Source organism: Phyllobates terribilis, unplaced genomic scaffold (genome assembly GCF_046119375.1).
Source record: "Phyllobates terribilis strain yellow unplaced genomic scaffold, ASM4611937v1 Scaffold_520__1_contigs__length_1232081, whole genome shotgun sequence".
NCBI classification, from domain to species: Eukaryota; Metazoa; Chordata; class Amphibia; order Anura; family Dendrobatidae; genus Phyllobates; species Phyllobates terribilis.
This window is the reverse complement of record NW_027363280.1, coordinates 24887-48464: the sequence shown is the minus strand read 5'-3', so window position 1 is coordinate 48464 and position 23578 is coordinate 24887. Positions and strand designations below refer to the sequence as shown.

The following is a 23578-nucleotide window of genomic DNA, read 5'->3' as shown; positions in this document are numbered from 1 at the left end:
CGGCCCTCTGCGCATGCCCGGAAGTCAGGGAGCACAGTGCACGTCACAGGGTCTGTCACAGGGCCCTGTGACGTGCAGGGAAGGGGGGGGGGGATATGATAATTAAGCAGAGAGGTGGGGATTTGAGGGAATAATAAGCAGATAGGCGGGGATTGCTTGGTGTCCCCCGGACGCCAAGCCTGTGGAAAAAAGAATTTATTAAAGCGCTTTTCTCTGCAATCAGACCTCTACTATGGGCCATACAGGTAGTATAGATTCACTTTTCTATACCCTGTATGGCCATGGTAGAGGTCTGATATCGCCCAGGGGGGGTGATAGATTCCCATCAGACCTCTACTATGGGCCATACAGGTAGTATAGAGTTACTTTTCTATAACCTGTATGCCCATAGTAGAGGTCTGATATCGCCCAGGGGGGACAGATTCCCATCAGACCTCTACTATGGGCCATACAGGTAGTATAGAGTTACTTTTCTATAACCTGCATGCCCATAGTAGAGGTCTGATATCACCGGGGGTGTGACAGGTTCCCATCAGACCTCTACTATGGGCCATACAGGTAGTATAGAGTTACTTTTCTATAACCTGTATGCCCATAGTAGAGGTCTGATATCGCCCAGGGGGGACAGATTCCCATCAGACCTCTACTATGGGCCATACAGGTAGTATAGAGTTACTTTTCTATAACCTGTATGCCCATAGTAGAGGTCTGATATCGCCCAGGGGGTGACAGGTTCCCTTTAAGGCCTTATACTTCTCTAGCAACTCTAAAACGCAATACATCTTCTGTGGTCAAGTTGCATCTTGTGTCTCGTTTCGTAACTACAGCCATGGATGAAGAGTAGGAGCCCACCAATATCGCAAATGTTCCTCTAGCAAAGCTTTAAATGATTAAATGAATGCAGCGTGTCTATGAAACAATATATGTGTGGGATTTCTGCACCCATGTGTTGTACTACAGGTAGTTCCCACATGCACAGAACTGCTGTAACAGTTAGGAATTGCTATTAGCTGCAAATACACAGTTTTAAAACCTCAACTGAAGGATACAATTTAACAGGCCATACTTTAGTACAGGGGTCCTCAAACTACGGCCCGCGGAGGACTTTTATCCGGCCCGCCGGGCTGTGGGCAGGGGAGAGCGGTGTCAGCGCCCGCCCTTCCCCCAGCTTTCTCAGAGCCCCGGCAGGCGGATACTTACCTCTCCCCGTGCCTCCGCAGAGCCGCTGTCTTCCTGGTCTGCGCTCCCTAAGACGTCTCAGATCAGAGGGTGCGGTGACATCTTTACACCGCGCCCTCCCCTGAGCCGTCACAGGGAGCGCAGAGAGGGACAACGCCGGAGACGCTGGAGTCCGGACCTGAGCAGCGGCAGCAGGCAAGGAGGGAGGTGAGTATTGGATTTTTTTTTTAATGTATGGAGGCATGGGACATAATATTAGGGGTGACATCCTGCATGTGGCATTATATGGGGGGGGGGGGGGGGTGACATCCTGAATGGGGCATTATATGGGGGTGACATCCAGCATGGGGCATTATAAAGACAGGGGAGTGATATCCTGCATGGGTCATTATATTGGGGGGGTGACATCCTGAATGGGGCATTATATGGGGGGGGGGTGACGTTCTGCATGGGGCATTATAAAGACAGGGGAGTGATATCCTGCATGTATCATTATATGGGGGGGGGTTGACATCCTGCATGTGGCATTATATGGGGGGGGGGTGACATCCTGAATGGGGCATTATATGGGGGTGACATCCAGCATGGGTCATTATATGGGGGGGGGGGGGGGGGGTGACATCCTGAATGGGGCATTATAAAGACAGGGGAGTGATATCCTGCATGTATCATTATATGGGGGGGGGTTGACATCCTGAATGGGGCATTATATGGGGGGGGTGACATCCTGAATGGGGCATTATAAAGACAGGGGAGTGATATCCAGCATGGGTCATTATATGGGGGGGTGACATCCTGAATGGGGCATTATAAAGACAGGGGAGTGATATCCTGCATGGGTCATTATATGGGGGGGGGGGTGACATCCTGAATGGGGCATTATATGGGGGGGGGGTGACGTTCTGCATGGGGCATTATATGGGGGGGGGGGTGACGTTCTGCATGGGGCATTATAAAGACAGGGGAGTGATATCCTGCATGTGTCATTATATGGGGGGGGAGGGGGTGACATCCTGAATAGGGCATTATATGGGGGGGGGGGTGACATCCTGAATGGGGCATTATATGGGGGGGTGATATCCTGAATGGGGAATTATATGGGGGGGTGATATCCTGAATGGGGCATTATATGGGGGGGGTGATATCCTGAATGGGGCATTATATGGGGGGGGTGATATCCTGAATGGGGCATTATATGGGGGGGTGATATCCTGAATGGGGCATTATATGGGGGGGGGGGGTGACATCCTGAATGGGGCATTATATGGGGGGGGGTGACATCCTGAATGGGGCATTATAAAGACAGGGGAGTGATATCTTGCACGGGGCATTATATGGTGGGAGAAAGGGAAATCCTGCATGGGGCATAATAAGGGGGGGGGGGGGGACAGCCTGCATAGGGCATTATAAGGGGGAAACAGCCTGCCTATTAAGGACCTATGCTGCCTATTGGGTACATTTACCTGCCTATTGGGGACCTATGCTGCCTATTGGGGATATTTACCTGCCTATTGGGGACCTATGCTGCCTATTGGGTACAGTTACCTACCTATTGAAATACCGGTTGATTTAACTTTACTTGTTCTTCATTTTAAATATTGTATTTGTTCCTGTATTGTTTTTTTTTTTACTTCAAAATAAGATATGTGCAGTGTGCATAGTAATTTGTTAATAGTTTTTTTAAAAACTATATTCCGGCCCTCCAATGGTCTGAGGGACAGTGAACTGGCCCCCTGTTTAAAAAGTTTGAGGACCCCTGCTTTAGTATATATACAAGTAGACAAGCTTTCCCCTACAAATTAACAAAATCAAACAGTTCAACAGTAAACTTTACATCCAATGCTTTGTAAACCATACATGTTTCAGACACCCAAAAGAAAGAAGTGAAACACTAATGGTTTCACTGCATTTTCAGGTGACCTTTCAGAACAAACTGATGAGGGTACAGTACATTAGGAACACTATTTCTAGCCATTATGACTTGCACAGGCATTTTCAGCAGTTTTTACCTCTGAACTAGAAGATGCAGCAATTTCCCATGTGCTTTTCGGCTTTTATTTCCCTACAGTTTCCCTTGCCTGCCCTTTTATAACAGCAAGTGTAATTTGTTATCTCACCACAGACAGATCAGTAGACTGATTTGAGCAGTATTGAGAATACATCAGTGCTGGGAAACAAAGTGGCTGATAAGTGGAGAAAGAATCATTTTTCTCTAATAAGATATATTACAAAAAGTTTCTGATCTCCATTTTTACTTTTGATTCATGAAACAAATAAGTGGTTTTAAAAATCAATGCATTTTCCAAATGGTCCTTTTGGAACGCAATTTTTCCTCCAAGCAAGAGAAGACTCTTTATATGATGTTTTATTACTTTGCCAGAATTCTTTTAATCTATACTTCATTCTATGTTGTTTTTGCACTTGCTATGTGAACACTGTGGTGCAATTATGTTAAGACGATCTTCCTCATTTCCTTTACTCTTCCTCCCTACCCCATTTTCTCTTTCCCTTTATTTGGTTGCCTTTCCTTTCCCTTCATCCCTTTCCAGACCCCTTGTTCGCTATACTGTAAAAATTTCCTAATAAAAAGAATTTTAAAGAAAAAATGTATTTGTCTAGAAGCCGGATATCATGGAGAATATCAGATGGCTGAAATACTCCTGCACGTTAGGGACTATTTCACAGGTTCAGCACCTATACATAGTATGAGTCTACTAAACCATGATGTTTCTATGGGGATCAGAGTTTTACCCAGTAGTACCATGATCCACATGTTGCGTCAACATTAAAGTTTCTTAGCATGGAACCATTATTTTAACAGGAAACGGAGGTCTAAACAAACCTTTTGGTTTTCTTCCACGTCTTGGTGTAAGTGATGAGAATGCAAATTCAACAGGAGTGGCATCTGGCATTGTAACAATGTTAGATTTAGTCCTTGTTGAACGGGTTGTTCTCTTCTGCTCTTCATCGACATCAGCAGAATCCTCTATATCTGTTTTACCAATAGACTTTTTTGCAGTTTTTCTAGAATTGACTGTGATCACCTCTTGTGCTGTGACAATATTGTCATCTGTATCTTTTTTATCAATCTGATTTTCTGATTTGACTCTAGACCATCTTAAGAGTAACCTTTTAGGAGAATGAGGAGGGCTGGAGTCAGGTTTGTTGGAAGCCTGTGAGGCACCAAGCTCAAAGTGTTTGACCAACTCATTCACAACTTGTTTGTTCGTTAGTCCCCTTGTACGTGTAGAAACAAGTGGTTCAGTCTCAACATTCTCAATGTTTGATTCACTTTCCCTCTCTTGTAGTACTTTGGACGATCTAATAATTCTAGTAGGTGTTGTCGGCATTACAGTTTTTACATCCACAATATCTCCTGTATTTATGTGGTTATCCAATGCTGCAGCTTTTCCTCTGCGGGTTCTAGCAGGAGAGGCTGGCATCTTTGTTACAATTTCTTCAGTAACAGTGGTTTCCCTTTCTGTGGACTGAGTTTGATCAGAAGCAGAATTTTTAGTTCTTCTAGAAATTCTTGTGGTAGTAATGGATGGTTGGTCCTCTTGTTGGATTGGTAATGTTGTACTTAAGTTTTCAGGATTATCCTTGGTTTTTCTACTGCCTCTTTTAGGGGTTGTAGGAAGTGGAAGGGTATTGTTGGTATTGTCAGATACCTTAGTAGTTCTCCTGATACTTCTGCGAGGGGTTGGAGGCTTTAGTAGTATAGTAGATTTGCCTTCAGTTGGAGAAGTCTGAAATTCATCCAGATTAAGCTTCTGCTCATCTACTTTTTCAGGGGGTGTTATCCTTAGAACTGTGTTAGAGTTTGTTTGCTTAACCTTGTTTACAGGTGTCCTAGCGATATCGTGTGCATTTCTGAGTTTCCTTTCAGAAACTGAATCACTATTAACTTCTTCTGTAAAATCCTTATCCCTATTTTCTTTAAGAGCATCGAGCACGTTTTCTGCAATGGCTGCATTGATAGGTTCAGGCATAAAAGGCAGTGTTTCAGTAACCTTAGTCCCTTCCTCAGTGCCAAGAGCCAAGGCATTATCACAAGTTTCATCACTGCTAACTGTAGCTGTCAAATTGACCTTTTCATCACTGAGATCACATGGATCCATTGATGGTGCTTTTAAGGTTTTTAAGGCAGATTCATAATTGTTGCAATAATAACGGTCAGCATTATTCTCCCCATTAGGGTCTTCAGCGGCTGAACTTATTTGTTGATATGTCACCTCTGGTTCAGGGGCTTTAATATTCACGGTGTAATCCAAATCCTGAGAAAAAAACAACTTATAGTGTTTATAACACATAGTGACAGTTGATAAGTAAAAGAAAAGACAAGTTAGCAGTCATTTTGCTTTGCTGTCTGCAGGAGAGGAACTTGGTGTCATCCGGTTGTCTAGATGACTACTTGCTCTTCCTTATAAGTGGAAATATAATTCAAAGTCAACAAGTATATGAAATTATTCATGCAATACAGAGGCGTAATAGAATATTGGTCTTGGCCACAAAAAAAGTAAAACCATCCCTTTATGTCCCCTGATTGCAAAGCATTTTTTTGTTTGCACCTCTGTTAATATTACTCATTCATTTGTCTGATGAATGTAGTGCAGAGTGTCAAAGAAGCATGAAAAAGACGCTGACAATCATCATAGCAGCGCCAGCAGAGTAATATTTTGACATTTAGACTATTTTGTGTCCTCTTAGGACATCAGACCAAAGCAATTTAGCAGAAGACATAGAAGATTTGGATGCCACCAAGGAGAATCAAAAGCTCCAGGTACAGATAAAATAATCTTACGATAACGATTTCACGGGATGACACTACTGAGGCCAGTTGGACAGTCCCCATACTGACGGGTGAAAACTGTCCTGTTGCCAATTCAATCAAAATTATGTCATTAGATCTGCAAACAAATGGGGCTGCAGCAGAAGAACAGAGGCAAGCAAGAGAAAAAATAATGGTCTGCAATCAGAGTAAAGGAATAAAGGTGTGGTGCTAGGTAACAGAAAATAGCAGCTAATATCAGTAACACAATACAACATAAGAACACTATAATAATGGAAACTCTTGTAGATACACTTATGACAACCAGCACTGCACACCAGAAAGCTAGCATTATATGAATACAAGGTCGTTGTAGGTTAAACCACAGCGGTAAGGTTTGATTTTATTTAAATATTATAGTGTTTAAAGGGAAGCGGTCACCAGTGAATCGGGCTCTATGATTGCAGTCAGGTATGTTCTTCCAGTAACTGCTCTGACATTTCAGAGCCGGCTTCTCCTCCTACTGGTTTAGTTGATTGAAAGGCACACAGATGGGAAAGTTCAATCGACGAGAGCAGCGCAAGGAGAAGTCGGCTGGGGCATGGCGTCGTACTAGTCAGGTCTCTCCTTATGGTCCCTGACTGGCTCTTCAAACTAATTGTTCTCTCAAACACCATTGTGTTTAAAAGAATGACATACCTGGCTGTAATCATGCAGCCAAGATTCGATTCACATTTCCAATGGTTTGGGGCAGTATCATTTGAGTGACAGATTGCCTTTAAAATTCTAAGGCTCCAATTCATCATTTGCAGGTTTTTTAAAGTCACTTTTTAGAGCCAAAAGTCACAATCTTAAAAAGAAATGTTGCATGTTAGTCTTCAACTGCACAAAATAAAGCTATATACATTGTGTTCTCTGCTAGGGGTACATGAATACATTACACAAAAACTGGCATTTCGAGAAGTCACAAATGAGGACTAAAACATCAGTATAAAGAAAACCACACACACATTGTAAAAAACAAAAGACAAAACTAAGCATAGATGGCTTTAAAATGTGCAATATAAATAATGAATGGGAAGCAACAAACACTGTGCATCTCAAGGATTCTCTTTCAGGCACGTAAACTGCTGCCATATCATTGGCTAGATCCAAACCCTCCAACCTTAACAGAATTTAAGAATAAAATTAATAATATTATATTTATGAAAAAAGTAGTGTATCAGAAGAGAAACGCTATGCATATACGAGTCGCTGTGGGGACCCTGGTTAGATACTAGTATGTAGGAATGCAAACCGGGAGTAAGAGATCCTTGCTATTCTCCATCCTTTTACACTTAGGCCTTGAAAAAAAGGAGAAAGGAAGGAATAATCGAAATTAGGACCCTATGACAGAACAATCAATGAGAATCAGCTCTTTGTTAGATAGATGGATATTCTCTCTACTCAAAGGGCTAGTGCATACCAATTCCTGTTGATTTATTGTTGTTTTTGATTAATTGACATCTATATATATATATATATATATATATATATTATATATAAAAATAAAAAAATATTATGATTGCTTTTAACTGAACTGTAACTATGTCAATATCTTATGTTTTTGTTTTCCTTTTCCTGTTTGGAAAAAATACAAAACTGAAAGCTCTAGGTAAAATGGTTTTAATAAAAAATGAACAAAAAAACCCTGTAAGAAACAAATTTTACATAAAAAAAAACAACAAAAAAAAAGATAGACAATGCATCGAAGCCTAACTTTTTCTCACACTTCTACAGTAAGCTTAGAAGCAAACTGTGGTAACCATTATCATTACCTGAATCTCCGCAAAGTGAGAAAATAGGGGTGCGATAGAAGGAATTTCCTCAACAAGTAGAACATTCTCCTCCATAATTTGCAGCTCAGATTCATGCTCTTTCTTTTCTTGACCAAGATTTTCAGAATGGGTACTCTCAATTTCTTCACTATTATGAATACTAATCACAGCTGAAGAAAAGAAATATATGTAATTTTAATTTTTTTTTCAAAAAAAGGGCCGCCATTCAAATACATACAAGCTGTTAATACTGAGAAGTGCAGATACCCCTGTCCATTTTACCATTTTCATTTCCAATCTTGTAGAACAGGGTTCCCCAACTCCAGTCCTTAAGGCCCACCAGCAGATCATGTTTTCAGCGTTTTGGACGCAACAAAAATATGCTGCATGCAAAGTGCTGCTGAGTGCTGATCGGAGGGACGTAGCGGCTAATGAACCAGCAGTGAGATGTTATTTAATGGCCAGGGACCAGGCACCTTCCCAGGCTAAAAATACCAGCTCACAGCAGCCGCATAATTTACATGAATAGAAATGCTAATTAAGACTGGGTGAATGTGACTAGCTTTTGATGTACAAAAACGCTGTAAAAAACGCATGTAAAACACCAAGGTTACTTACCGGTAGCTGGTTTATCCTGAACCCATGACAGCACACCTTGAGAGAGTTCCGCCCCACCAAGGACAGGAAATTGTCTGAAATAAAAGGGAGGTACCTCTCTCGCTTCAGTTGGTTTCCTGTCCTTGATGGTAACCTGTCTGTGGAAGAAAAGAATGCTGTACCTGGATCTGTTCCGGTGTGGAAGAGCGGGTGCCGGCCTGTGCACCGGGTTCTAGGCTTCAGAAGCGCCATCCAAGGTGCAGCGGTCTGCGGGGAGCTGTAGCCCTGCTCACCGCCTGCGCACGCTCAGACACAGCCCCAGGGAACCATGGACGGCGCTTCTGGAGCCTGGAACCCGATGCACAGGCCGGCGCCCGCTCTTCCACACCGGAACAGACCCAGGTACAGCATTCTTTTCTTCCACAGACAGGTTCCCATCAAGGACAGGAGACCAACTGAAGCGAGGGAGAGGTACCGCCCCTTTATTTCAGACAGTTTCCTGTCCTTGGTGGGGCGGATCCCTCTCAAGGTGTGCTGTCATGGGTGAGGGGAAAAAACGCATGTAAAATCTGCATGTAAAATCCGCATGCGATTTATCTGCCAGGGAGAGACAAAAACGCTCAGGAAATTTCAGCTTCAAATCCGCATCGTGCGCAAATACCCTTACACAGGTGATGGAATTACTGCCTGCGCAGGTAATGTAATTATCACCTGAGCAATACTAATGAAATCCTGAAAACGTGACCTGTTGGTGGGCCTTGAGCACTTCAGTTTGGGGAAGACTGTTGTAGAACATAAACCCTGAATCGAGTTTGCACTGCATAGATAGTTGTAGATAAAATAGGCCATACGCTTCAGGTTCTAGATGGCTGGAAAAGCCCATTAAGATTAAACTCCATTTTGATGCCTTTTTATGACAGATGAAGATTGAATGCAGATATCTTAAGAAAAATGCAAGTAAGTTTTGGATTTTTTGAGGGGATGTTGTTGGGTGCTGGCTGTAGTTGAATAGTGTTTCGATGGCAGATCTGCATCGCATAAATTTATGCTGACACTAGGCCACAGATAACAGCAGAGACCGCATCATATTTTATAAATACAAATTGCTGATCAATCTTCTAAAACGACCATCTTTACAGTGCAACCATGACAGACGAGCCATTCAGGATATCCCTAATTGTTTGCTTTAGTGTTCTTTGAGGGTCAGCTCGCATATGATCACATGCATTCAAGAAATGGCAAGTGTAAGGGGAAATGACATGGTCTTATCATGCACAGCCACACTTTGCACATTGTATTGACAGGCTGATTTTACAGAGGACCCAGCATATCTGCTTAGTATCTGCAACAAAATGGACATGCTGTGCATTTCGTTACTCAAAGACTGTCCTCAAATCAACACCATTCCTCTGCAAAGTGTGAATAGGGCTTTAACCCCTTTACAACCCAAGGTGGTTTGCACATTAATCACCAGGCCAATTTTTACAATTCTGACCACTGTCACTTTATGAGGTAATTACTCTGAAACGCTTCAACGGATCCCACTGATTCTGAGATTGTTTTTTCGTGACATATTGTACTTCATGATAGTGGTAACATTTCTTCAATATCACTTGCGTTTATTTGTGAAAAAAATGGAAATTTGGCAAAAATTTTGAAAATTTAGCAGTTTTCAAAATTTGAATTTTTATGCCCTTAAATCAGAGCGATAGGTCACACAAAATAGTTAATAAATAACATTTCCCACATGTCTACTTTACATCAGCACAATTTTGGAACCAAAATTTTTTTTATTGGGGAGCTATAAGGGTTAAAAGTTGACCAGCGATTTCTCATTTTTCCAACAAAATTGACAAAACCATTTTTTTAGGGACCACATCATATTTAAAGTCACTTTGAGGGGTCTTTATGACAGAAAATACCCAAAAGTGACAGCATTCTAAAAACTGCACCCCTCAAGGTGCTCAAAACCACATTCAAGAACTTTATTAACCCTTCAGGTGCTTCACAGGAATTTTTGGAATGTGGTTGAAAAAAAATTAACATTTAACTTTTTTCACAAAAATGTTACTTTAGACCCAATTTTTTTTATTTTCGCAGGGGTAACAGGAAAAAATGGACCCCAAAATTTGTTGTGCAGTTTCTCCTGAGTAAGCAGATACCCCATATGTGGGGGAAAACCACTGTTTGGGCGCACGGCAGGGTTCGGAAGGGAAGGAGCGCCATTTGACTTTTTGAATGTAAAATTTGCTTGAATAATTAGTGGATGCCATGTTGCATTTGGAGAGCCCCTGATGTGCCTAAATAGTGGAAACCCCCCACAAGTGACACCATTTTGGAAACTAGACCCCTCAGGGAACTTATCTAGATGTGTGGTGAGCACCTTGAACCCCCAAGTCCTTTACAGAAGTTTATAACATGGAGCCATGAAAATAAAAAAATCAAACTTTTTCCACAAAAAGGATGTTTTAGCCCCAATTTTTTTATTTTCACAAGGGTAGGAGGAGAAAAAGGACCCCAAAAACTTTTGTGCAATTTCTCCTGAGTACGCCAATACCCCATATGTGGGGAAAATACAGTGTTTGGGCGCACGGCAGAGTTCAGAAGGGAAGGAGCACTGTGTGACTTTTTGAACGCAAAATCGTCTGGAATCGAGAGCGGACCCCATGTCGCGTTTGGAGAGCCCCTGATGTGCCTAAATAGTGGAAACCCCCACAAGTGACACCATTTGGGAAACTACACTCCTCAAGGATTTTATCAAGGGTTATAGTGAACATTTTGAACCCAGAGGTACGAGACAGAATTTGATGACATTAGGTCATCATATTGAATAAGCTGTCATTAGTCTTGAGAAAAAGTGCTCGCTGCTTGAGTTTGCATCGGGTACTCGGGTATGCACCATGTATCACGGGTGCTCAAGTGAAATGCTCGAGTCCCTGCCCGCATGTTTCACGGTTATTAGACACCCCCAAAAAAACATGCTGGGATCGCTCATGCATGGCAGGCAATCCCCACGAGGTTTTTTTGGCCACGAAGTATGTGGGCCGGAGACTCGAGCACCCGCGATACTCAATGCATACCCGAGCACCGAATGCAAACTCAAGTAGCGACCACTTGCGTTCAACACTAGTTGCCATATCGTCATTTTTTTTTTTCTTTTGAAAAAAAAAAAAAAAACAACCCTAACATTAGCACAACCCTAACCTCAACCCCAACCCCAGCGTTTATTTTTCACGCCGTTCCTAGTGCGGTATAAGTGATTAGACGACTTTATTTTTCGGGTCGGTGCGACTACAGAGATACCAGAATCATATCGGGTTTTTATGATTGACAGCTGTCACACACTAAAAGACACATATTTTGTAAAATCTAGTTTTTGCATCGCCATATTTTGAGAGCTATAATTTTTCCATATTTTGGTCGGCAGTCATGTGACTGCTTGCTTTTTGCGGGATGAGTTGACGTTTTTTATTGGTACCATTTTCAGGCACGTGACATTTTTTGATCGCTTTCTATTCCAGCTTTTGGGAGGCAGAATAAACAAAAACCAACAATTCAGGAATTGTTTTTTTTTTTAATTTTTTTTATTCTACTCCGGGTGTGGTAAAATTGATAAGGCAGCTTTATTCTTCAGCTCCATACTTACTCCATATTTATTCAGCTCCATACATCTAGTGACGCAGCCGTCCAGTGAGCGCAGCCTTGCTTCATACACTTGTATGGAGCGAGGCCGCGCCTCGTGTAGTGATGCAGCCGTCCAGTGAGCGCAGCCTTGCTTCATACACTTGTATGGAGCGAGGCCGCGCCTCGTGTAGTGACGCAGCCGTCCAGTGGGCGCAGCCTTGCTTCATACACTTGTATGGAGCGAGGCCGCGCCTCATCTCGTGACGCAGCAGTCCAGTGGGCGCAGCCTTGCTTCATACACTTGTATGGAGCGAAGCTGCGCCTCGTGTAGTGACGCAGCCGTCCAGTGGGCGCAGCCTTGCTTCATACACTTGTATGGAGCGAGGCCGCGTCTCATCTAGTGACGCAGCCATCCAGTGGGCGCAGCCTTGCTTCATACACTTGTATGGAGCGAAGCCGCGCCTCGTGTAGTGACGCAGCCGTCCAGTGGGCGCAGCCTTGCTTCATACACTTGTATGGAGCGAGGCCGCGCCTCGTGTAGTGACGCAGCTGTCCAGTGGGTGCAGCCTTGCTTCATACACTGGTATGGAGCGAGGCCGCGTCTCATCTAGTGACGCAGCCATCCAGTGGGCGCAGTCTTGCTTCACACACTTGTATGGAGCGAAGCCGCGCCTCGTGTAGTGACGCAGCCGTCCAGTGGGCGCAGCCTTGCTTCATACACTTGTATGGAGCGAGGCCGTGCCTCGTCTAGTGACGCAGCCGTTCAGTGGGCGCAGCCTTGCTTCATACACTTATATGGAGTGAGGCTGTGCCTCGTCTAGTGACGCAGCTGTCCAGTGGGCGCAGCCTTGCTTCATACACTTGTATGGAGCGAAGCAGCTCCTCGTCTAGTGACGCAGTCTTCCAGTGGGTGCAGCCTTGCTTCATACACTTGTATGGAGCGAAGCCGCGCCTCGTCTAGTGACGCAGCCGTTCAGTGGGAGCAGCCTTGCTTCATACACTTGTATGGAGCGAGGCCTCGTCTAGTGACGCAGCCGTCCAGTGGGCGCAGCCTTGCTTCATACACTTGTATGCAGCGAGGCCGCGCCTCATCTAGTGATGCAGCCGCTCTGACCGTGAGTATGCATAACACCCATTGTAGTCGATGAGCATGCTGACATCAATTTTTTTGTGGACCGATTGCCTGCAAAAAAAAATTGAAGACAAATATACGAATAGAAACATGTCTGCTTCTGATCTAATTTGTACATCAAATTCGTCCCCTAAATGGATCCATACAAAATAAAAGCGAACCCTCGGATCCATGTGCTCTAAATGGATGAGAATTGAAACAAACTGATGTAGTCTGGCTTTTTTTGTGCACAAAAAAAAAAGAGGGGGACTCTAAATTAATTCTTAGTCTTATTTAATGCTCATGCAGAGGTTCTTGAAACTTGGTCTGAGCGCAGACCATAATGCACAAGTTATCTGCGGGTCTCACACCTTGATATGAACAACCTCATAGGCATAAATGTGGCAGAGGAGATATAATTACATTGCTAATTATGGTAAAGATTTCCTCCAAAGCCACATGTCAATCTCTGCCGCCTCTATACAATGGTGTGTGAGTATTTTATGCGCTGCTCTACCTGCAATCAAACATGAGCACACACAGGACATCATGGATGTGACATACCTTTCTCTGGTGTCTCCAGGGCTTCCACAATTGGGTGGTGGACATCTCCAGTTACTAGCACACGGTCCAGCTCAGCATGTGGCTGCTGTTCACTACCTGAAGAATTCACAGTTGTTGAAACCACCTTGTCCTCAGGTGTTGGAGCATCATGATACTCTAGTGTTGTCTGGTTAGACCTTGCAGACACATTGCTTGCGTCTTGGCTAGCCTCCATTTTGCTTGGGCTTCCATCTTGAATTCCAGATGAAGATTCATCCATTTCATCATTGTCTGTATTGGCATCATTTTCGGTAAGCATAGCCACTCTTTCTGCCCACATAGTGTCTCGACCAGACTTCAGAACAGGAGAAATTCTGGGCTCTTCTTGCGCAGTTGACAAAATCTGTTAGTAAAATATTGCTTAGTATTAAAAAAAAATGATGCGACAAAAAAAGAACTAGAGGAAAACTATTTAAGGTGTTAACGAACACAATTTTTTTTTTTAACATGACATAAAAAGGTGCTCAATTCATAAATGTTAAAAACAGTGTAATATACTTACGTTAAGCATGCCCACATCAAATCAGACCACTATGCATAATGCGAGACTTACCCCTTTACTAAATTTCTTGCTAATTTGCTCCATAAAAGAGATTTTTAGTTGTCTGGACCGTAAAGGAGGTGCAATTGATCTTCCAGGGGAAACTGAAGGCGAGGCCAAAGGAGTTGTGTGTGTACTGGACCTCAGAACAGATTGGCGAGTGCGTGCAATATAGTCAGAAGCCCTTGTGCTTGCCATCAAGGCTTTTGCCTTCTAGAGAGAAACGCACAAAAAAAACGTTACTACAATAAGATTTGATGAGCAGCATCAACAAATGAACAGACCGTAGAACAAATGTTAGGACTCAAAGCCCGAGTAATTAATGGAGTAGAGCATAAAGCTATTATGCGATGCATCTCAATCCTTTGCTAAACAAACTAAAAATGTATGATGCTGAACCCTTACCTTTACCACCAGAGGTGTCTGCAGCAAGCTAAACTCCGATGCTTTGGAAAGGTTTTTTATCGGTGTAGATTTGAGAAGACTTGATTGGACAGGGCTGGAAGTCAGCAGGAAAGATCTGCAAGGTGTTTTGTAACGGACATTTGCAAAATCTGTGCCAAAGGAGGGTTCTGCCAGGACAGGGTGGACGGGAGAGTCCAACAGCCTGTAACATACAAACAACTAGGTTTATAAAAGGCATCACAATTACACATGATAAAAAAATGCTATAACAATTAACAAGGTTGGTCCACACAGGACATAACTGATTACGGACGGGGAGCCCTTCTGTGTGTACAAACCAATCCAAAAGCACAGTAGGCAGCAGCATGGAAAAAAAATGTACCACTAACCTGGAGTCTCTTCTAGTTTTCAATATTGGTTTACCAACAAAAGCATCATGTATTTCCATTTTGGCATCTTGAGAAACTGGACTTGGGCTTTCATCTGTCAAACTGAAGAGCAGAAAAATCACATTCAGCTATTTCCATCTCTAATAGGGTTATGGAATGGAAAAGTAATTAAAGAGTTTTTTCATGAATGGACAACCCACTATTAAATGGTCCCAGAATGGTGCTGCACAAAAGGAAAAAATCTTTTTTTTCTATTTCTATTTTATTATTATTTCCGCTTTACTTTATTTTTCTACTCCCTTTCTTTTACCTTCTGGTATTTTCTCGGCTTTATTTTACCTTGGCATTCTATCTTTTCATTGCTTCCCCTACACAACTCATTCCACATATCCATATCCACATACACATGCCAGGAAAATATTCTCCATTCTCTCCTGTGGGAGGATCTCACTGCAGGGGGCATCTTCTTAAGTGACCACTTGAGACATAGTGATATGTCACCTCTGGTCACATGATCTCCACCTAATGCTCCATTAAGGCGACACGTGTTGTGCTGGAGCGCAACGTCACATGTCATTAGAGGTCACACGCCTTAAACATGGCGCGGCCCACATTATCAGCTTTCTAGATAAAGCAGCAGATAACACTTTGCGCTCTACGCACTGAAAGTTATGCCATTCCTCAGCGCTGTTGCCACAGACCTTGTGCTATGTCTTTTCTCTCAGTCCTGCAATCTAGTAAATAATAATAATCTTTACTTATATAGCGCCAACCTATTCTGCAGCGCTTTACAATTCAGAGGTTCACACACAACAGTCACAAGTAACAAAGCTAAAGATAATACAATAATTAAAGCAAAAATAATAATGACCCTGCTCGTAAGAGCTTACAATCTACAATGAGGTGGGGGGTGACACAAAGTGCAGGGGCCTATTCACAATAATCGTCCAGCCATCTTGAGGGGATGAGCGATAGATAAAGGCTGCATGAGCTCGTCACCAGCCAGAATCTGTAGAGCTTTTGGGTTCGGTGGAGACTTATGTTTGGAGAAATAATGAATGGGCTATAAAAATATAAAAACACTTCGATTAGGGAACGCGATAGGCCACCCTAAACAGGTGTGTTTTTAGGAAGCACCTAAAACCGTGTAAGTTGTGGCTCGTCCTAATTTCTTGGGGTAGAGCATTCCAAAGAATAGGTGCAGCTTGGGAGAAGTCTTGGAGCCGGGAGTGGGACGTATGGATTAGTGCGGATGTTAGTCGATGGTCGCTTGCGGAGCGTAGAGAACGAGTAGGCTGATAAACAGAAATGAGGGAGGAGATGTAGGGGGGTGCTGCACTGTGTAGAGCTTTGCGGGTGAGAATAAGCAATTTAAATTGGATCCTATAATGTATAGGCAGCCAGTGCAATGACTGGCATAGAGCGGAAGAATCTGAGTAACGATTAGCCAGATAGATGACCCTGGCTGCAGCATTAAGGATGGACTGGAGAGGGGAAAGTTGAGTGAGGGGGAGGCCAATTAATAGAGAATTACAGTAGTCAAGGCGGGACTGGATCAGGGCAAAAGTGAGGGTTTTTGTGGTTTCCAAGGAGAGAAAGGGGCGGATTCTAAAGATGTTCTTCAGGTGCAAGCGACAAGACCGGGAAAGAAATTGTATATGGAAGGTGAAGGAAAGATTGGTGTCAAACACAACGCCCAGACAGCGCGTCTGCTGGCTCGGCGTCATTGTGGTGCCACACACGGAGAGGGATATGTCAGATTTAGGGAGGTGAGTAAACGGTGGGAGCAGAAGTTGTTCAGTTTTAGAAAGGTTGAGTTTCAGATAAAGAACGGACATTATGTTGGAAACTGTGGACAGACAGTCACTGGTATTCTGTAGTACAGTGGGGGTAAAGTCGGGGGATGAGGTGTATAGTTGTGTGTCATCAGGATAAAGATGTTACTGAAAGCCAAATTTGCTGATGGTCTTTCCAATTGGGGCAGTGTAGAGAGAGAAGAGAAGTGGGCCAAGGACTGAACCCTGAGGAACCCAAAAAGCAAGAGGAAGGGGGGGGGAGAAGTGGAGCCAGCGAATGATACACAAAGAGCGGTCAGATAGATAAGAGGAGAACCAGGAGAAAGCAGTGCTTTTTAAGCCAATTGAGTGGAGCATAGAGAGGAGGTGGTGGTCAACGGTGTCGAAAGCTGCAGAAAAGTCCAGAAGAATGAGCAGAGAGTAGTCACCGTTCCGTTTTGCTGTCAAAAGGTCATTGGTTACTTTGAGGAGTGCAGTTTCTGTAGAATGTAGAGGACAGAAGCCGGTCTGTGATGGGTCTAGAAGAGAGTGAATGGAGAGGTAAAGGGTAAGGTGGGAGTAGACCAGGCGCTCCAAGAGTTTAGAGATAAAGGGGAGATTGGAGACTGGTCTGTAGTAGTTTGTGCAGGAAGGGTCAAGAGAGGGCTCTTTTAATAATGGAGTAATGATGACATGTTTGAAGGAGGAGGGGAAGTTACCAGATGAGAGGGAGAGGTTGAAGATTTTAGTTAGGAGAGTAGTGATGACTGAAGAGAGAGACTGGAGTGGGTGTGAGAGAATAGGGTGCATGGACTGGCATGAGAAGAAGAGAGGAGCCTGGAGACTACTTCTTGTGTGACTGGGTCAAATGTGGAGAGTGATCCAGAGGAGATGTGGGGAGGGATGGGAGTCATGGAACATGGTGGCTGGGAGCTGATTTCCTGATGAATGTTCTCTGCGAAGTAGGAGGCCAGGTCCTCAGCACAAATGTCCGAGATAGGGGCCAGCACTTTAGGACTGAGGAGGGAGTGAAAGGTGTCGAAGAGTTTTTTTGGGTTGTTGGATAGTGAAGAGATCAGGGTGGTGAAGTATGTCTGTTTGGCAACGTGAAGAGTTATAGGTTTTTAACAAATTCATAGTGGATAAAGTTTTCTAGTGTGCGAGTTTTCCTCCATAGGCGTTCAGCACTCCTAGAGCATAATTGGAGAAATCGGGTTCGTGGTGTCAGCCAGGGCTGTTTTACTTTGTGTTTAGATGTTCTGAGGGTGAGGGGCGCTACTTGGTCCAGGGTGCTTCTGAGAGTGTCATTGTAGTGATTTACAGCCAGATAAGGACAGGAAAAAGAGGAGATTGGGGACAGTGATGAGTGAAGGGAGTCTAAGAGGGTTAATGGCTTGTAAATTTCTGAATGTGTGATAGGTAGGAGTGTGCTGGGGTGGGCAAGGATTTGTGAGCGTGAAGGAGAGACTGTTATGATCAGAGAGGGGAAGAGGGGAGTTATCTAGGTAGGGGATTGAACAAAGCCGTACAAAGACCAGATCAAGGGAGTTTCCGTTGTTTTGTTTCTCAGAGGATGATATTCAGATGCGATTCCAACTTATTCTTTGATTCATGTGTTTCTGGCAATTCTGGTTGTTCTATATACGCTCTGTTTCTGGATGACGTGACTGGCATAGCTCATAGCAAGCTACAAAAACAATCTACAGTGGGTACGGAAAGTATTCAGACCCCTTTACATTTTTCACTCTGTTTCATTGCAGCCATTTGGTAAATTCTAAAAAGTAAATTTTTTTTTTCTCATTAATGTACACTCTGCACCCCATCTTGACTGAAAAAAAACAGAAATGTAGAAATTTTTGCATATTTATTAAAGAAAAACTGAAATATCTCATGGTCATAAGTATTCAGACCCTTTGCTCAGTATTGAGTAGAAGCACCCTTTTCAGCTAGTACAGCCATAAGTCTTCTTGGGAATGATGCAACAAGTTTTCACACCTGGATTTGGGGATCCTCTGCCATTCTTCCTTGCAGATCCTCTCCAGTTCCGTCAGCTTGGATGGTGAACGTTGGTGGACAGCCATTTTCAGGTCTCTCCAGAGATGCTCAATTGGGTTTAGGTCAGGGCTCTGGTTGGGCCAGTCAAGAATGGTCACAGTTGTTCTGAAGCCACTCCTTTGTTATTTTAGCTGTGTTCTTACGGTCATTGTCTTGTTGGAAGGTGCACCTTCGGCCAAGTCTGAGGTCCAGAGCACTATGGAAGAGGTTTTCATCCAGGATCTCTCTGTACTTGGCCGCATTCATGTTTCCTTTAATTGCAACCAGTCGTACTATCCCTGCAGCTGAAAAACACCCCCAAAGCATGATGCTGCCACCACCATGTTTCACTGTTGGGATTGTATTGTTCAGGTGATGAGCAATGCCTGGTTTTCTCCACACGTACCGCTTAGAATTATCACCAAAAAGTTCTATCTTCATTTCATCAGACCAGAGAATCTTATTTCTCATAGCCTGGGAGTCTTTCATGTGTTTTTGAGCAAACTCTATGCGGGCTTTCCTATGTCTTGCACTGAGGAGAGGCTTCTGTCGGGCCACTCTGCCATAAAGGCCCGACTGGTGGAGGGCTGCAGTGATAGTTGACTTTGTGGAACTTTCTCCTATCTTCCTACTGCATCTCTGGAGCTCAGCCACAGTGATCTTGGGGTTATTCTTTACCTCTCTCACCATGGCTCTTCTCCCACGATTGCTCAGTTTGGCTGGACGGCCAGGTCTAGGAAGACTTCTGGTGGTCCCAAACTTCTTCCATTTAAGGATTATGGAAACCACTGTACTCTAAGGAACCTTGAGTAATGCAGAAATTCTTTTGTAACCTTGGCCAGATCTGTGACTTGCCACAATTCTGTCTTTGAGCTCCTTGGGTAGTTCCTTTGAGCTCATGATTCTCATTTGGTCTGACATGCACTGTGAGCTGTGAGGTGTTATACAGACAGGCGTGTGCCTTTCCAAATCAAGTCCTATCAGGTTAATTAAACACAGCTGGACTCCAATTAAGGAGTAGAACCATCTCAAGGAGGATCACAAGGAAATGGACAGCATGTGACTTAAATGAGCAAAGGGTCTGAATACTTATCACCATGTGATATTTCAATTTTTCTTTAATAAATTTGCAAAAATTTCTACATTTCTATTTTTTTCAGTCAAGATGTTGTGCAGAGCGTACTTTAATGAGAAAAAAAATGAACTTTTTAGAATTTACCAAATGGCTGCAATGAAACAAAGTGAAAAATTTAAAGGGGTCTGAATACTTTCCGTACCCACTGTACATGATACACTATAATTTATGGGATTTATACCCTACCATGCTATTAAAATACTCTGCCTCCCTATTTAATAGTCTACTGAGCTACCACTGGGCGATAGTATGTAATAGTAATGTACTTTTTAATTATTATTCTACCGCATCCCAAAGCCAATTGGGAATTATGTTCTTACATTTCTTTGTATCTCATGCATACCAGGTATATACTTATACTTGTTATGCCTCATTTGTTAAATTTTTGATTATTTTGTTTTCTTTTGTATCTTTCAGTATTGATAAATGTCTAATTTTAGACTGAAGTGTCAATTTTTTTTTTTTACAGTGGATTGCTTTTCTAAATAAAAAGTATTGTTCATCAGCATTTAGCCTGGAGTGCCAAGTTCTTTGTTAGGGTATGTGCACACGATGCAGTAATGAAGCAGAAAATTTCTGCATCATTTCTGCATCTCCCTGGCAGAAAAAACGCATGCAGATTGTGCATGCGTTTTTCCTGCAGAATACATGCGGATCCACATGCAGATTGACATGCGTTTCCGCATGCAGATTGACAAGCGCTTTCCAGGCGATTTTAGCATCACCTGGAAAGTGCTTGACAACTAGGTCACACTATATAATCCATGCAAACAGCATGGATTTATATAGTGTGACCCGAGAGCGTGTATATACTTACCTCCGATGGCCCGCGCTGTCCTGCTTTACAAAGTTCCCGGCTGCCGACAACTTTGAATTGAAAGACCTGCCGACGTCAGCGTCACATGACCCGTCACATGACTCTGACGTCACCGCAGGTCCTACAACTCACTGCAAGTGCCGGGAACCAAGCGGGAGCGCTGCGCGGGCCGACAGATGGTAAGTATACATTTATTTTTTATTTTATTCTTTTTTTTTTACAGCTTTTTTAATGGTACCTGGGTGTGGATGAGACTCTCCTCTCCTCCACACTCGGGTACCATCCGCATATTAGAACGCGCCAATAACGCAAGTACAAATGCGGTCTTGCGGAATTGGCGCGTTCTAATGCAAGTCAATGGCGGCGAAATCGCCGCGTTTCCGCAAAATTAATTGACATGCTGCGGATTTTTGACCGCAGCGTTGACGCTGCGGAAAAATCCGCATCATGGGCACAGCACATGCGGATTTCCATTGGGGAACATTGCTTCCCTTCTACCATGCGTTTTTCATGCGTTTCCGCAACTGCAAAAACGCCGCGGAAAACGCATGAAATACGCATCGTGTGAACTCAGCCTAACACTGTTCACTAAATGTACTTCGCTTTTCTTTTTCCCCCACACTTACTATACCACCATGCTTGTATATACCCTTACAGTTTTTGTTCCACTAATCCTCACTCCTTTGCTATCCCCAAACCCCAGCATCCTCTATCCAAATAATCTCTCAATCCCTCTTACCTCCCACCTGACCTCATCTGCAGACCTGCTCCTCAACCTCAGATCTCGCCTACTAAAACATAAAACAAGCCGGCCTCTTTCCTTTCACCTGCTTTCTTGCTCTCTGCTTGTCCTCACTGCTGGCGACATATCTCCCAATCCTGGACCCCCACACAACTGCTACCTCCCTCTTATGCCCCCTCATATCGCTGCCTACCTAATATGAACTTCCGCAATCTCTCCTACATTAAACCCGTCCTGACGTCCACCCCCTGCTCCCCCTCTCTGGAGCACTCTGGAATGCCTGCTCTGTCTACAATAAGCTCCATGTGATTCATGACCTCTTTAACTCTCGCAATCTATCCTTCCTGGGCTGACACCCTCCGACACTGCCTCCCCTGCTGCGCTGTGCTACAGCGGCCTCCACTTCACCCATACTCCTCACCCTGGTAACAGGCATGGTTGAGGAGTGGGTCTTCTTTCTACCAACTGGACCTTCAACCCAATATCACCTCTACAGTCCCTAAACCTCCCTTCTTTTAAAGTCCACACTGTCCGCATCTACTCTCTTTCCAACCTCCAAGAGGCCGTCATATACCGTCCTCCTGGCCCTGCCACTGCCTTTATTGAACAATTCTCCACCTGGCTGCTTCACTTTTTCTCTGCTGACATTCCCACCATCATCATGGGTAACTTCAACATCCCCACCGACACCCGCCAGTCAGCAGTCTCCAAACTCTTGTTGCTTACTTCATCTTTTGGACTTGGTCCTCCTGAGCCACCCACACAGACGGACACACACTAGACCTCATCTTCACTCGACTCTGCTCCCTATCTAACCTCACAACCTCCCCTCTCCCCTTATCTGGCCACCATCTACTCACGTTCTCATCCCTGTCCTCTTCACCTGTCAGCCATGTCCAGCAACCATAACACCCCCCGCAGAAACCTCGCACATCTAGACACTCACACACTCTGACTCTATTCTACCACTAGCATCCATATCTTCACTCCACGACACAGTCAGCGCCACTGCTTTCTACAATGCCACTCTCACATCAGCTATTGTCGTGGTCGCCCTACTCGTGCATGGCAGAGTGCGACAAATCAAAAGAAAACCCTAACACAATAACCTCACTAAAAAGCTTCGGCAAGTGTCCAGGGTTGCGGAGCGGTGTTGGAGGAAAACACATTCGAAAGATGACTTCACTGCATTCAAACACGCAACACTCGCACTCAAATCAGCCCTCACCTCTGCTAAACAGGCCCACTTTACATCCCTTGTATCTTCCTTATTCTACAAACCCAAACAGTTATTCAACACTTAACTCCCCTCCTCCGCCCAGCACTGTCCCCTCCGACCTCCCTAATCGCTGCTGAGGACTTTGCCACACACTGCAAAAATAAGATTGACCAAACAAGGCAAGTCTTTATTGTTCGACCACCACAAACTCCTTTGTATACCAGACTAATGCCCTTACACCATAACCACCCTCTCGATCATCAATGAAGGTGAACTTCCTTATCTCCTCTCCAAATCACACCTCACTACTTGTGCACTTTACCCCATCACATTCCACCTCCTCCCCAACCTCACCACCACACTTATTCCATCCCTAACCCATCTCTTCAACCTATCACTAACATCTGCTACCTTCCCCTCTGCTTTCAAACATGCCACAATCACGTCTATCCTCAAATAAACATTGCTCGACCCAACTGCTAAGTCCAGCTATCGCTCCATATTGCTGCTCCCATTCGCCTCCAAACTCCTTGAACAGCAGTTCACGCTGAACTTTCCTCTCATCTAACTCTCTTCGACGACCTACAATCTGGCTTCTGTCCTCACCATTCCACTGAAACGGCCCTGACCAAAATCACTAACTTACTTATAGCCAAAGCTAACAGACAATTATCAATACTCCTCCTTGATTTGTCATCTGCCTTCGACACAGTTGACCACTGCCATCTACTACAAATCCTCTCTTCCTTTGGCATCAAAGACCTTGCCCTCAAATCATACCTTTCCAACCACACATTTAGAATCTCCCACGCTACCTCC

At 43.9% G+C, this 23578-nt stretch overlaps 1 protein-coding gene across 1 annotated transcript in view; it reads right to left on the bottom strand.

Annotated features, from left to right (window-relative positions):
* The window catches only part of LOC141231540 (protein ELYS-like), a 61882-nt gene that overhangs the window by 16065 nt on the left and 22239 nt on the right, over window positions 1-23578 (bottom strand). Inside the window, exons 8-13 of the mRNA XM_073667724.1 lie at window positions 15038-15139; window positions 14649-14850; window positions 14256-14456; window positions 13664-14045; window positions 7768-7937; window positions 4022-5456 (exon numbers count right to left, since the gene is read on the bottom strand). Coding sequence (XP_073523825.1) covers window positions 4022-5456; window positions 7768-7937; window positions 13664-14045; window positions 14256-14456; window positions 14649-14850; window positions 15038-15139 — 2492 coding nt within the window. The remainder of the gene's footprint in view (window positions 1-4021; window positions 5457-7767; window positions 7938-13663; window positions 14046-14255; window positions 14457-14648; window positions 14851-15037; window positions 15140-23578) is intronic.